Genomic DNA, 15,955 nt, shown 5'->3' on the forward strand with positions numbered 1-15,955 from the left:
AACACCACTGACCATTCGACACTTATCCAGCATGGGGGACGACCGCGAGGAAGATATGGTAAAAGAGATCAATTCAGGCTCCATTTTGCCCTGACTGGCATAGAGGAAAGTAGCAGTCAGCCTCTGAAATCACTTGCAAAAGATCATCTTTGGTTCTTGAACTAGTGCAATTAGGTCGGTCATTTATATAAATTTGAAACAGTAATGTATTTTTCCTGGTTTTTCTGCGATCGGTGATAATTTAGAGCCATTTATTATTACAGTTTTCTACAGTTTTCCACTAGTGTAATGGGCCAGTGTGACAAGTCAAAAACTCGCTGTCAGAGTCACTCAAATTTATCACAGCATTAATTATTATTTTTCACTATTTATTTATTTATTTTAATTATTTCCCCGTCCTACCCCCAAATTCTCCACCCGCGCAACCTTTTCCTCTCCAGACTAGACTTAGTTGACCACATTGGAGATAGCTAGGCCGCGTCTTTCGACTTATCTTCCCTTGACCGGGGCAAAGATAGACACATTCTCTTTGATCGTACCGGCCGGATGTCTGACGGGCGCAGTTGACACCACCTTGTGTGGAATGCAAGTCACTCTGGCCCCCCCCCTCCTCTCTCCCACGTCTCTCTTTGATCTAAGGGATTACTCGGGTCAACACACCACGTGATACTCCAAGGTGCGACTCTTGTCGGACTTCACCCACGTGTAAGAAAATCTTAGCCTAGGACATTTCCTGTGTCCGCCCACATTCTCCAGGCCTGTATATAAGGTAAATTAAATCAAGTCAGACTCTCTCTCCTTTCTCATTCAAGCTGAGCTATCGAGTCTGGACTATATCATTTATTCTCCCTCCTAGAGGAATACCTGGTGGTAAGCCGAACTTAATCACAAGTTCCATCTTAATTACTTTTGTGCTATTTCCACTGGATATTATCATGTGTATTTTATTATTTCATTTATATTTAATAAGTGCATTGTGTATTTCTCACTGTCGTAAGTAGAAAACATAAACATGTCCTATGTATGTATTTATTTATGTATTGCATTAATCTATTAATGCTACGTTGCTCAATTGATCGTTGATGCAACCATGTATATATTTGTACATCTTATTTTATTTTCTTTATCTCGGCTGACAACCTTGATAATTTTACTAGCGCACTAATACTGCGTCTAGAAAAGAGTTATGAGTTATCTCCCCTGTATTGAATTATCTTCCCTGTAGTCATTTTACTTTAACGAGAGTTGCGCCGCTTGAACGGACACCCTCTCCATTCAAGCGCGCTCCATTGTTCTCGGCCGACGGTCGTATGTAAACAAACCGTCTTGGTCGCTGACCACCGCCCATTCCCCCCCCCCTCTTTCTCTATCCACCTGTGTTGTTTATTTGAGATTATCATTTCCCCTTCTATGTACATTTTATATTATTACTTTCCCTTTTATGTACATTTATGTAATGCTACTATCCGCCATCTATTTTCCAAATCCCATTTGTCATCATCTCCCCTTTGTGCTCTAAAGCAATTTCACCAGTCTGACGAATGCACCTCAGTCGAGGGCATCGATAAGATGCATGAGAGACATGTCCTAACTTGTCTTTATTTATCCGCAGCCTCCCTCAGGTGTCTGCCTATTTATTGGATCAACGATCTATTTACCTGCCTATTTGTTTGATATCAAGAATCACCTACTATCTTTGTGCTTAGTGCTATTCAGCACTGCACTGGCTCACTGACCTGCCTATGTGTGTGCTTAGTGCTATTCAGCACTGCCCTTGCCTACTGAGATCTACTCAACTCTATTACTTGGCGCTATCGGCATTGCCCGCCTATTCGACAGCCCACCTGCCGAGCTATTAGGTGCGACGTCCCTATAGATTCAGATCTGTGCGAGACATCATAGCTACGCCAACCCTCTGCAACTCACTGGACATATCCTGTTCACTACACTGCCCAGGCAGAACCGCTCTGCCCGCAGTACACTTGTGCCCACGGTAGCCGGCCACCTGCCCTACTGTGCCCACTACAGATATTAGATTTTGGGATTGAAACTCCACAAGAACTATATCACCGGCGTCCCTCTATCCGCTAGAGCGCCACCTCCAGCTGCAGAACCTCAAGCCAGGACACAGCCAGCTGCGACATCAACAGGACAACCAGCTAAGTCAGAGGACAAAGTGACATACTCTCTTATTAAATGCAAGAGTGATGATTAAATCTAGTATTATTTAGAGATAGAAGCAAACCCTCCCCCTTTTTATTCTTATATGTATATTTATGTAAATAAATATTCTTCATTTTTAACTTTTGTATCTATCTTTCATTGCTTTGTCTCGTTGCGTGTCAGCTCCCGATTCATATGCTGATAGGTTGGTGTGTGATAGCTTTAAAAATAATCATCCCCTAGACATTAAACGCGCCAAACACTCGTCACATTTCCCCACCTGTCACATTTTGGGCCAGTAATGCCAAATAGTTGTTTGTTTGTTTTTTTTTATGTTCTAATATAAGCCTAACGATAGTATGCTGAGATGGTCCACGAAATAGTTCACAATATAGTGAGTAGATGGCAACCAATCAGTCACAGGAGGTTCTATATTATCAAAGCTATTGCCCATTTCTAGGCCAATGACTAGTCAACGTCATTGACATAACATTACGAACATTAGAACCTCTTTTAAAATGATGACTTGTTCACACATAATAAATACCCTCTTTTTTTAATCAACTGTACAAAAGCCAGGCCCGACTACCTTTAACAGTTCTGTGTATACATAATATTACGATTAGAAACATTGTCTGGTATTAACAATGAAATCGTTCAAACACGATTGCACTGATTTCTTTTTATTGATCAAAAACATAATTTTGTTGTCATTTTTTTTTTCTAATTTTACGTGAGCTCAATGTTCTTGCTTTAAACCCAGAAAGGCATTTCCTCCCTTTTATGATGCACCGCGTAAGGTGTTCGTATTGAAAAAGAATCCAGTCTTGAAAACCAGACAGGAGAGACAATAGAATGTCACATATCGTCCGATTTAAGTGATTTAACTCTTAGCCTGGAGTCAAAGTCAATAGAAGAAGCCGGCGGATATACATCGGATACATCCGGGTCTTCTTTTCAATCAACATGAGAGATGTCAGAAGCCACTGAAATCTATTTGCAACAGCGATACACGCGACTTGAATGTGTACTCTATTTGATTCAGTAATAGCCTGAGGTCAAAGTGAATGGAATTCTCAATTACTATGTCACAAATAGGAGAAATGACACAACGAAATCTATAAACATGACTTCCGACTGGGTAAAATCATTGAAATAGAGGATTTGGGGCTGATTTTTTTTGTTCAAATGCATTTGTATTGTATAAGAGCTTAATGTTAACATTTAAGTAGTTAGTTTTGTTAAGTACGTCTAGCAGTCCTAACATTTACAATCTATAATTATTCACTCATACATGTACTTATTGACATGAACATAACTCTATGTCGACTGGGTCGTTACAAAGATTGATTCAAATATATTCTGCGTGTCTTAAACCACAATTTTATTTTTTTTTAAAAAAGGGACAAAGTTTAACAACCACGCACTAGATGTAAATGAATTTCGCATTTTTCATAAACTACCAAATGTGACCATGAACCAAGTAGATGACTATATATAACATAGGATAGTACTAGGAATCATCAAGTAGGTGACCACAGAGCAATATGCAGATGACCACAAAAATCAAGAGGATAAAGAAGCATCAAGTAGATGAACACAAAGCATGAAGTAGATGACCACGTCCACCAAGTAGTAAATGGCCGCGAGCTACATGAAGTGTTCGCAAGTAGAAAACGTCAGTGAACTACAGCACAAGTACCTTATTGGTCAAGGAAACGTGACAACCACTTTTTACTGCAAGAATGGGGTAATAATAGTGTGACAGAGAGCAAAAACATTCATTGATTTAATTCATTAGTATTTGAAGTTTTTATGTTGTTGTTTTTTACCTTGCATATCCAAAAATACAACATATCACATGGATCTATTTATAGTAATTATTTCATTCATAATTATATGTAACATTTCTTCCCAATTTTAAAAAGCCCTATCTCTGTCTGTATGGTAAAAAGTATGTACACGTTATTTCTCCCACGCCCAATCTCGGATCAAGCTGAAATTTTACACAATTATTTCTTTTACCTGACAACACAAGAATCAATAAAATTAACCAATTAGTTAATTAATTATTGGTAATTAATTATTTTGTTTGGTATCTTAAACAAATTGGTAGTATACGTTGAATTAGTCCCATTGAGAACTCGAGCCCTGAGTAAACTTTTTTTTATGCATTTAAAAAACTATCACCATTCACCAAGATACTCCTTTCATCCCTCCCTACCCTGGTCCAGACAAGTCATAGGATCATAGCGCATTGAGAAAGCTAAAAGCTAAACAAAACCAATCGGTAAAAATATTTCTAATCGCACAGATTTATTATGTCGATGTCAAGAATAACAATAATGACATGAATGATGCAAACTAAATGATACAATTACACTTATTTCTTATGTTTTCTAGACAACCAAAACTTCTAAAACACACGTGATAAGCTCTGAACGAAACCAAAAATATTGGGCAAACATAATGATCAACAGATTGGTGAGTATTCATATGTTTAGGATTAAGACGATTGGTACAAATAAGGTACATTTGGTGGATAAGAGGAGCGCTAGGCTTCCGAAGAGAGGAATCTCGATTTCAAACCTTGGTGAATACTGGGATTTTCAACTTTGGGGATTGCAAGGCTTCCTCCAACTCAAATGTATACATGACGTACGTTGTGAGGAAAGTAAAGGAGCTTGGTGGTTGTGCTAGCCATACAAACTGACAAGCTTTACATAATCTGCCCCCATAGATCGCAGTCTTAAAGGGGCACCTTTACTTTTTTTTTTCATATCTGTTGTGAATTTACGTTTCTAAAAAATTAAGAATTGAATTTGTAGTTTAACTCCACAGTCTATGAAAATATTAAAAGAGTTGCTACAGTTAAATCCTCTTATACTGATAAACTCAGTAGATATCTTTCTTAGCTGCGTGAACTAATCAATCAAAGAATCGGCTAAAACCAATGCTGTGTTCGAAAAAAATATGTATTGGAAAGGACAGTTATTATGTGAGCATTAAAATTAAAAGCTGACTCTAACGGAGTTATTGATATTTCCACACCAATTATCTTCCATTTTGCTAACACGTGAAATTAACTGCTCGTATTACCTCCCTGTTCAATATTCTTAAAGCAATGTTTGTATCCAACAAATCGATCTATTTTACGCTGCTCATATTCTTGGGATCAAATCCTAGAGAAGTAGGAGAGCTGCGCACATTATGCATGGTTCACCAATCACAAGTAGAGAAATAAAGAAACAGAAATGTTTTGTTTTTATTTTGGTTTGCTAAAGTTGTCTCAATTCGACCTCGAGCCTCCACAGTGGAAGGCCGACTGAACTATCCAAGCAGAAGGTTTGACAATCTATTGTTAGCTGAAATTCACCGAACGACCTAATTCTCTTATCTCCCCTAAGCTGTGTCTATATATAAAACAAAAGCAATTAATTACTACTAATTTATTAGCTATTTGATTTTTTTTATTAATTCATGTGTTGTCATGGACAATGAATAATTGTGCAAAGTTTCAACTTGATCCGAGAATGGGAAGTGGGAGATATAAACTTACAAGATTCCACCCAGACAGAGTAAGTTCCTATAAGCTTTGGAAAAAACAAGATTACAGATGCGGCCCTAATCAAATTCACCAATGGACGAGAAATATATTCAAGCCTTATTCTTGTTTTGATAGTTTAAAGAAATTTTAAAAATTTGGCGTTCTTTTTCACATAAAAGCAAACAGTGCAATGCGTCGTCTTTGATAAGATTCTAACTCTTATGGAATAAGTTGAGTAGCGTCAAGTGATCACCTAAGATCAGCATGTAAACCTCCCTATACAGTGTCGGTGGCACATAGTGCCAATGAACACTATTACTAATTTGTTTTTGTTTTTTTTTTTGTTGAACCAATACAGTGCGTTGATTACCTACTTTATTGATTTTTACTCAAATGTAAAATCCCAATGCTTATTACATTTATTCAAATGTTATTGCAAATTTTACAATAATATTTAATTAAAATTATGAACAGACTTAACATCATATGAACAGGTTTCTTTTGTTATACTTTTAAGACAAATGGTATAACGTTGTGCTGTATCATTTACACTTAAACTACCATCTAGATGTGTCTAGGCATATTTGGGTATATATCTAGAGATTTTATTATTATCTTTTCCATGTGTCTGCTTTTACCAAGTTATAATTTTTCCAACTTGGTTGTCACCCCCAAAATGGTGTCGGCTGGTGTGGACCACACCCCTCGCACCTCATCCCCCTAGTGACGGCACTGCTCCAAGATATAACTCAAAATTTAAATCTAGATTTAGATATATCTAGATCTCGATCTAGAATATCGATCTCAAATCTAGACTAGGTCTAGAAGCTAGATCTAGACTAGGTTTAGGTCTAGACTAAATAGACTCTAGATAAAGATCCAGAAATAAATCTACATCCTAATCTAGACTAGAATCTAGACTAGATCTAGAAATCTTGAAATAGAGTTTACTAAAGCTAAATCTAGGTCAATACTATGATCAGGATTAGTATTCCTACTACTGGGTCTAACTGGGTTATAGTGCACTTATGCTGTTCGCATCAGATACACTTATTGATGTGATACTGCTTACATAATGAATAAAAATCTGCACCCCTAAGCTATTAGAAGATAACCTTTTTTTTAAATGGATTATAAATGTAAATTTTGTTCAAATTGTTTAATACAATTAAATCTAAATCTAGATCTAAATCTATTTCTGGCCTATATTTAGTCTAACTTAGATTGCTGTCAAGTGTATAGCCTAATGAGGATATGTGAAAACTGCGCGCTATAAAAGTAGTTTATTTCTACTTACAATTGAAACGAAGGTCGTATTAAAATTCTTTTTTAAAAACAACATTTCAATCAGTATTTCATTCATTGAGCTAGTCAATAAATGGAAAATAAATGTTATAATAATACATTGATATTTTTTCTATTGTGACCTTAGATGCATTTTTTTTCAACCAATGCGCGAATCTATGAATGAAGCTTGAGTTATTAATGAAGAAGTCTGTAACCTTTTCAAAAAATTTACCTCCCTTGAATTCTTTCATTGTAAAGTGGTGTAATTTTTTGAAAAATCTGCTTGAATATATAATTTAAAAAATTAGATGGTTCACTTTCGAAAAAAAAAAAAAAAAAGTAGCCGTTACATCAGAACTTTCAATGATCTAAAATATCATGATGTCCGAATTTCATTTTCTCTTCTAGTTTCTGAGATCTAAACGGGACGGACGGACAGACAGGCCACATAAAACTAATAGCGTCTTTTCCCCTTTCGGGGGCCGCTAAAATTGACTTAAGGTGACTGTATATGTGTATGTGTGTTTTGTTACAATAACAGCAGTGGATTACGTGATCTGTATAATCTCATCACCTCAGATGTTCATAGCTACGATGTCGGCAGAAGAATAATTTTGATCAAAAACATATTTTTGAAAACTTTTGAATGTCAACGTTCAGAAACATTCTAGAAAATGATAGGAAAGTCCTTAACAATGTACAGTATTTCAATAGACGGACCCTATTAGACCATCTTTAGATCTGGTACTACACTGAGAGTTATAGGTATAGCAGTTAACACCATAAGTGTTCTCGTCAAGTTTCAGATGACCAGCACTCGGGCAACTAGTAATAGCTTATGTGAACAATTTTTTTATGAAGACTAGTCTAGCCACGTATACTGGGTAGTATCTTCCTTCGTAATGTCACACTGAACATTGAACAAAACGGCAACACAAATAAGATGTGTTCTATAAGCCAAACTATTATCAATTTTAAAGAGAGGTCAGAGAACAGACAAGAATCAAGAGTGTGAACGTCAAAAAGACGCTTAAGTTCATAATCATTGTAATGAATTGTTTATTCATTTTATACTTAAAGTCTTTAATTCTTTAAAACTTACACTATTCTGGATTAGTTGTTATAGAACTAAACAAACCTACAGAACTAAACGAAACATTAGTTTGAGTGGAGGACAATATGAATTAGATAGGAATAAAAGAAAGAGGAGCAAAAAGACAGAACAAAAGTGACCTATCCTTAACAAGGGTTAGCCAATAATTAAAGGTTCTGATTAGCATTGGAGCGGCTCGGAATGAAGTAAATTTGATAGCCATTGATTCGGGCGGTGTTTGATGAAAAACAAATCTAAAAACTGACGGGCAGCCACCGTGTACCAATGACTTTCAACACAAACACGACTAAGCTGCGAGGGTGTCTGAAACATCAAACTCTAATCAAGCTCCAAACAATAGATGAGAAAAGGGAAGAACAAGGGGAAAGGTTCTTGAAATCAATAGTGAAAATTAAAGGGAAGACAATTGAAGACAAGAGCTACTAAAAAAAACACAGTAATGAAGAGAGAGGAAACTCAGTTACAGGTCCACGCGATGGACATTTGGATATCACATGGTACAGTCCAATCAACCAGATAGTTCAACAAACTATAAATAAATACGTTCACATGCACTTGATTTTTTTTTTCATTTTTTTTTTTAAGTTTATCCTTGAATGTGGTCTGACATTAGATCTAGAAAAGAAAAGCAAAAAGTATAAGCACAACAGAGTGCAATAGAGTTACACACACACACACACACAACAAGCAAGCGGATCGGAATGACATACAAGTAAACAAAAAATTTAGGTGGATAATTGCTGTGAGCTCTAGCAGATAGTGATGGGCAAGTAGAATTGGAATCTAAATCATGAACAGTAAGTAGTGTATACAATGTTTTTTTTTAAACGACAATTAAAATGTTTGGGATTATTCAAAGTCAATCAGTCGTCAGTGAGATATCACTACAGTGAAATGTATCAGTTTGTTTTCAATTCGAGATTATAGCCTCCTCTTAATAAGATCCTCAGACAAGAAGTCTCTTTCAGTAGCCGCACACTAGTGAATGGAAATAATTAGCATTCTTAAAGTCCGTGCTTACAATACCACACTAGGTTTGTATTCAACGTCAATACAACAGACTGTGTGACGTGTATTCTGTGTAGTCTATGCCATGATGCCAAAAAAAGAGAGCAGACAGAACGAAGAGACAAGATGCTGTTAAGAAAACTTGAACCTTCCTGTCGTGTCACTCACACTTCCGCACACCTTACAATTTCTATGGAAATGAGAAAATAAAAGAAGAGATTCGGAAGCAATTTGATCTCCTTTTTTTAATATGACGTTTTTAAGCTGTTTCCAATAATCTGCTTTGGCAATTAATTGGCTCAAGTGCTGGTGCCTCTACACAAAATCCTTCGATTGAATTATTTAAAGCACTGAATCTGTTCTTTGTCAACATCAGAGAAAGTTTTCAATGAATTCTTCAGCGTAACATTGTTTAGAAGACAGCAAGCATTTGACCTTATACCAAACAGACTGTAATTATCAATGTGCAAGCAGAGAATGTCCATTAATAAGAAAGTTGTAACAAAGAAACTTAGATCTCTGTAAAGAAACAGTTGAATAGAAACAAGGTATGGGTTTGGGAAGAGACTCTTCAATAACTTTATCATTCTTTTAGCTTACAAAAACATAATTATTACATAGATTGTACAAATAACAACAGCCTTTGATATAGCGCAACGTCACCAAATTAGCAACTATTCGCTGAACAAAATCTGTCACAGAAAAAAAAAAACAACTATTCAATATACAAAGTGATTGACAAGAAACAGAGTTAAGCAGAGTTGAATATGACTACGAAGTAAATTTGTTTTTCAACTAAAATCTGCATGTGCCAAAACGAGTCAAGAAATAACGTTTTTTTTAAATGAAAATAAAATGGTAAATCTATTAAGCCACTAGTTTGATGATTTTAACAAATGGTGGTGGGAAAGAGCCAGTTATCAGGTGACCTTTCAAACAAAAACTTGTCGAGCTAATCAATAACAAATCAAAGATGTCTACAAGAAAGCTGGACAATTAATTGGAGAGGAACAAAAGGATTGAAACATTGGACAAAGTTGAACATATTTCCGCAGGCAACTTGCATTCGAACGAAGATCTTTCTTGAGTTCATGGAATCTGCTTAGAAAAGAAGAAGGAGATTCATTTTATGGCACATCAAAGACATTTTTTGCAAGTTGTTTTTTTTTCGTGGATACAAATATTGCATTTCTTGGATCAATGTGTAGTCAATGCCTAAAGAGTGTCATGTAAGCAGCCAGATGACGGCTTGAGTCAATTAGCTGCTTATTATCGTTCACTTTCAACTGCTGTGTGCAGAAGTACTGGCGCCAAGATCAATAGCGTAAATGTCAAGACTGTTGACAAGTGTCTGTATACACAAGGACGAGGGGCTGCATTAGGTGATAGAAGTGGCCGGGGCTAGTCAATAGAGCAATCCAAGGAAGAGAATGGCAGCAAGAATACCTTGTCACACCTTTTTTGTTGACACTAATACACAACTTAATAGCGCTTTGCTCTAGCAATAGGTTTTTGTTTTTTTGTTTTAAAAAAGAAGACACGTTTAATGCGTAAAATATGCCATACGTACACTGATCATTCCTTGATGTGTGTGTGTCTGTGTGATAATCAACGAGATATGGAAAAGATATTGTGATAGTGCGGATTGGAATTTCAAGTTTTTCTCACAACATAACCCACTGATAGTTTCAGTATAATATCATAGAGGATAAAATAAAACAATAAGTGTATCAGGAATTATGTACGAAAGGAGGTGGGTGGGGGAAAAAAGCCTCCTCGTGGAGACCATCAAATATTGTATCTATAAATTATCTTCAAACTTCACTTGCAAATAATCAAGAGTGTTATGCTATTTTGTTCTGTGTGTGTGTGGGGGAGGGACTACAGAAAAAAATGTGTGTTTTGTTGAAGAGCTTCTGAAGTCCCCAAACAGAGCGCCACACCCAATAACAAAGTCTAGTCCAATCAATGAATAGGTTACATTTTAAGGACAAACTCCTGATTCGATAAGTAATCTCATCTCTGTTATCGGTCTTCAACACCAGTAAATGCCGCTTCATCATGTCTAACGACGCAAGGTTAGAAAATTTACTACGAGATAGCGCCCTTCGAAATTAAACGATAATTATACAATCTAAAAGGATATTGAAGCGGCCCATGGACGTAGATAGAAATTTTCCATAATTTGGGGGCCCGGAGGGCTTGACCTCTTTGCGGGCCCCTGCATTTTGCGTTATATTTAATAAAAAAAAAAACACTCATTTGGGGAGGCCCCCTGTTACCAAGATTGTCCTTTAAGTATGGAGACCAGTGCTTTAAAGAGAGCCAGTAGATAAGTGCTTTGACTAACTTAGATTACATTCAATAGTTACATAGACCAAAACAAATCTTATTTAATACTCTCCCAATCCCGGGTCTTGTGTGCGAGGGAGAGAGAGAAAAATTCCTAAAAACAAAAAGTGGAAGTTCAATATCACAGGAGCCAGGCTTCTGTGGGTCGAGAAGAAAACGTTTTGCTAAGAACACGAGGGGAAAATGAGGTCCTAGATGAAGACAAGATAGAAGGGTGTCTAATTAAAGAGTCTGAAGGCTGACATGGGTGAACCGCTGACGTAGTTGGCATTCTGAGTTATGTTTGTAAAAAATGAACTTATTAATAACTGTCAGAAAAGTTGTCACTAAATTCGAAAAAAAATGCATATAATATAATGTGATATGATCGGTGTATATTTTTAAAAGATCGTATAATGGTGATTATATGGTAGTATCATGAAACAATGAGGGATGTGATGAATGTATAATAGTAAAACAATGGGGATAAGATGGCTGTATACTAGTGATATAATCATTGTTTAATAGTGATCTGATCATTGTATTATAAGTCACAAAGTGATATAATAATTATTTAATAGCGATCTGATCATTGTGTTATAGTAATACAATGATTTATTAATAGTGATATGATCATTGTATTATAGTGATATAATCAATGTGTAACATTTATATGATCATTACACATAATGATGGAAGAGTGTTGATATGATATGATGATTATATATTAGTGATACGATTATTGTGTGATAGTGAAATGGTAACTGTATAATGCTAACATGATCACTGTGTATTAGTGATATGATGACTGTATACCGGTGATATAAATATTGTCTATTGGAGATAGCTGATCATGCTGAAAATGTATTTCATATCAATATTACTCTGAAGAAAAAAAAAGGGGGTTTGTGTATTCGTGTACTTTAAATAACACTTTTGCTGGGCCGACTGTCCATTGTTAGGATTAATATGAAAAAAGCTATTGTGTATTGATCGCACCACGCAGTAAACACACACACACACACACACAGTAGCAGTGATTCAAAGAACGTAGATTAACGTTTGGATACGATGCTTACATTAACCAATAGCACGACAGTTAGGGAGCGAAGGGGAAATAACAATGATGTGTTGCTGCTACACACATCTCAGTTTGTTGACTAATCCTAATTGTAACAATTATGACGTAAAGAATAGGTTTTTAAATATTAGAGAATATCTTAGTAATAAACATTTTAGATAGGACTTTTAAGAGAATAACCTTCCCAGCGATTCTTAGTAACTAAATGAAAGATAAGACTTTTAAGAAAAAGAAAAAAAATTCCCAGCGATCCTTAGCAACTAAATGAAGCCTTGGACCAACAGACGGTATGGATATTATATGTGACCAGTTGACGATCGAGATCGACTGTACTATTCTCCGACAGATATCAAGAACCCGTTTGGACTCAATGATATGCTTGAATTCTTTTAAAGTGAGAATTTTAGAGAAACGCTTTATCACACAGCCATCCGCGAAAACCAATCTATGTCGAGCATTCCACTCAAAAGTGTATCCCGATTTCAATTGAACAACATTAAATTATAATCTCATCTATGTAGGCCCACCCTATACATCAACCCACTAAGACACAACTTATAATCTCTGTAAAGTAAGTTGACCAAACACAACATCCGACTAACACATTACTTGGTAGTAATCTGCTATTATAATTTCAAGGTTCCAGGAGAAATATTCTCTGCAGTTGGGTGAGCGGGTGCGCTTGGGTGCACACAGACCTTACAAGTCGGTATGAATCAGAATCAGTTGGAGGCACGAGCTGGCTGTCTGGAATCCATTTGATTTACTACTTCTATCTCAACACAGTCATCTGGAAACCAGACAGAACCAGATATCCACCAGGACAAATTGCTTTTCAAAGAACTCATCAAGAAAGCCTGACAAGGAATCTCTTTAGAACTGATAAAAACACTCTGATCTCCATAAAGTGGGTGGCACACAACGTACAAACGTAGCAAGTAACTAGTTGACTTACAATGAAAGTTAATGGTGTGACTGGCGCCTCAAGTGACACTTCAATGTTTTCTTTGTAAGAAATGAACATACAGTACTATTAAGCTAAAGAGACTTTCTATAGTGGCATTCTTGATCAATGATTATTCAATTATCTTGATCTCATAAGTTTAATCTGAACTCATTGGATGCTAAGGACAGATTCATTTTGAGTTAGCCTAAGATCTGAACTTCATAGTACCATCGGCAGATTTTTGTTGTCGGAAACAAAGTGTTAAAGAAAGAACATTCTTCCATTCTTTCATCTACCATTGTGCCTCCTGAGCACTTCAATCACAAGTAACTTGCTAATCATTTCTCCCAATTTTAAACTGTGAATTAAAACCCAGATAAAGATCTAGATTAACTCTTAAATCTTTCAAGCAAAAGCAAACCAAAGGCTGAAGGTAATCAATGAATCGGCCACGCTAAAAATAGTATCCAATACACTTTGGTTGGAAACAGTTTTCTTGGGACTATTTAGTGTAGATCTAATTGATTTATTACTTTGAAAATTGACTGTAACAATATCAGTGACAGGCTGACTTTGTAATATTGTTTCATATATTATTTGTCCAAAAGTTCTTGCTGAGCAAAACATTTTTTTAATCCAGTGTAATGATATAACTTTAAAGAATAATACAACAGAAGTCATTCAAGTTGTTTCATATTTGTCAAAGTTTATATTTTCTATTACGGTAACTTCAGTATCTGATAATTAAAATTGAAATGCTTGCTAACAAAATGTTGTGAGTTTATTTCAGTTGTATATGGAGAATTGAGAAACAATTTTAAGTTACCATCTAATACTATTAGATTTGGTGAATAAAATGTGGTCGTGACCTGAGCATTATTATCACAAGGAAATCAAAGAAAACTACAAAACTATCATAAGACCAGTGAGTATGTCTGCAAGTGAGACCTGGATACTGACTGAAACAATAAAAACATGCTAAATATTTGTATGGCATTACTTGTAGGGCAGAATGTATGGTCCAACTAGATAGAATTTTTAAACATTATGCAAACCACCCTAGATGTAATATTACTAATTGTTACATTTAGATGTTGGCATTATTTTTTTTAGAAAAATAAGAGACATGGATAATTCAAACAAACATTAATCAATGAAAAGTAAAAATCTTTTATCTAGAATCTGCCTATATGTCTTCTTTCAATATCCACGATTAAGATTCATTTTAAAACTCTTCCTGAGATTGATGGATAACAAGCTTTTTTTTGTCAGCCTAAGGGGACGAAGCTTATGGAAGAAATATAAGGATATGCAACAAGCATTACATCAAAATTTTTAACTCAAAGAAATTAGATCCAAATAATGTTCTATTCAAATGTAAATCAAAGAAAGAAATAGCAGACAACACTGAAAAGCCTGTCATGCATTACAATTGTTGCTACTTATAGGGAACTAATTATATTATTCACTCCATCACAAAGATGTTAAAGCAGGAGTCATACAGATTCGCATCACTATTTAAATGATTCTAATTTTCAATAAGCAATCAAAATTGCTTTAAAATCATTTAAAAAAATATTAAAAAGGAACATAAAATAACTTTTTACAAACAGATATAGTAGGAGACAAACAGTGACAACATGTTGTAGCCTAAGGTTTTATGTGATTGTTGTTTTTAATACAACTCTTATTAAATTTTGTTATTAATATAGATGATTATATTTATTTAAGGCTTTAATATAAAAATTATATAGAGTAAACAATATGATTGCTGTCATATTTATTATGTGCTTCTTTTTTTTTTAATTTATGTCTTTAAAAAGTAGGCTGTCATTGTAAAAAACTGAGAATCTCATTTTTATCCTAAAACCACAAAAAAAAATATAACAAATAATTATTTAAACAGTCAAACATTCATTCATTATATTACATCTTATTGCATGACAATAAACCCTGTTAACATTTTTTTTTCCCTTGTGGATAACATTTTAAAATTTAATTTAAAAGTGCACATTAATGGGAAAAAAACAGTGCATATCCCAAATTGAAGGTATAATGACTACTTACCTCATCAGATTCGAATACATGGCAAAGAATCTTGGCCTGCCTCCTGCGTCTACCCAAAACATCATCAGGACTGGTGATAAGTCTTCTCCTGGCCATAATAACCAAGATGTCACCAATGTCAGCAATGTAAGAAATAGTTCGTAAAGAATGGTCCATCATTATTTCCTAGAGAAAGCACAAAAACATTAATGGATAGATTTTACCAAATAAATGATAATGATCTACACTAACAAAAGCCATAGATGAATAAAAAAATATTTAAAGAAATCTTGTTCATAAATATAAACAGAGCGACTTAACATTTTATTAATTACACAATAATAACTAAAAGAAATATAGTCAAATGATTTATTTGGAAAAAAAATGTTTTCCTTGATTTTCTTTTAACTTATTTTCATGCTGAGCTGTAGG

General features: G+C 35.1%; 1 protein-coding gene across 6 annotated transcripts in view; it reads right to left on the reverse strand.

Moving 5' to 3' along the window:
* The window catches only part of LOC106074920 (uncharacterized), a 72,994-nt gene that overhangs the window by 28,760 nt on the left and 28,279 nt on the right, over positions 1-15,955 (reverse strand). For all 6 annotated transcript variants that reach the window (XM_056011182.1, XM_056011213.1, XM_056011203.1 and 3 more), the window contains one exon: positions 15,545-15,709. In XM_056011182.1, the coding sequence (XP_055867157.1) occupies positions 15,545-15,709 (165 nt within the window). The remainder of the gene's footprint in view (positions 1-15,544; positions 15,710-15,955) is intronic.

The sequence above is a fragment of the Biomphalaria glabrata genome, chromosome 1, assembly GCF_947242115.1.
Source record: "Biomphalaria glabrata chromosome 1, xgBioGlab47.1, whole genome shotgun sequence".
In the NCBI taxonomy this organism is placed as follows: Eukaryota; Metazoa; Mollusca; class Gastropoda; family Planorbidae; genus Biomphalaria; species Biomphalaria glabrata.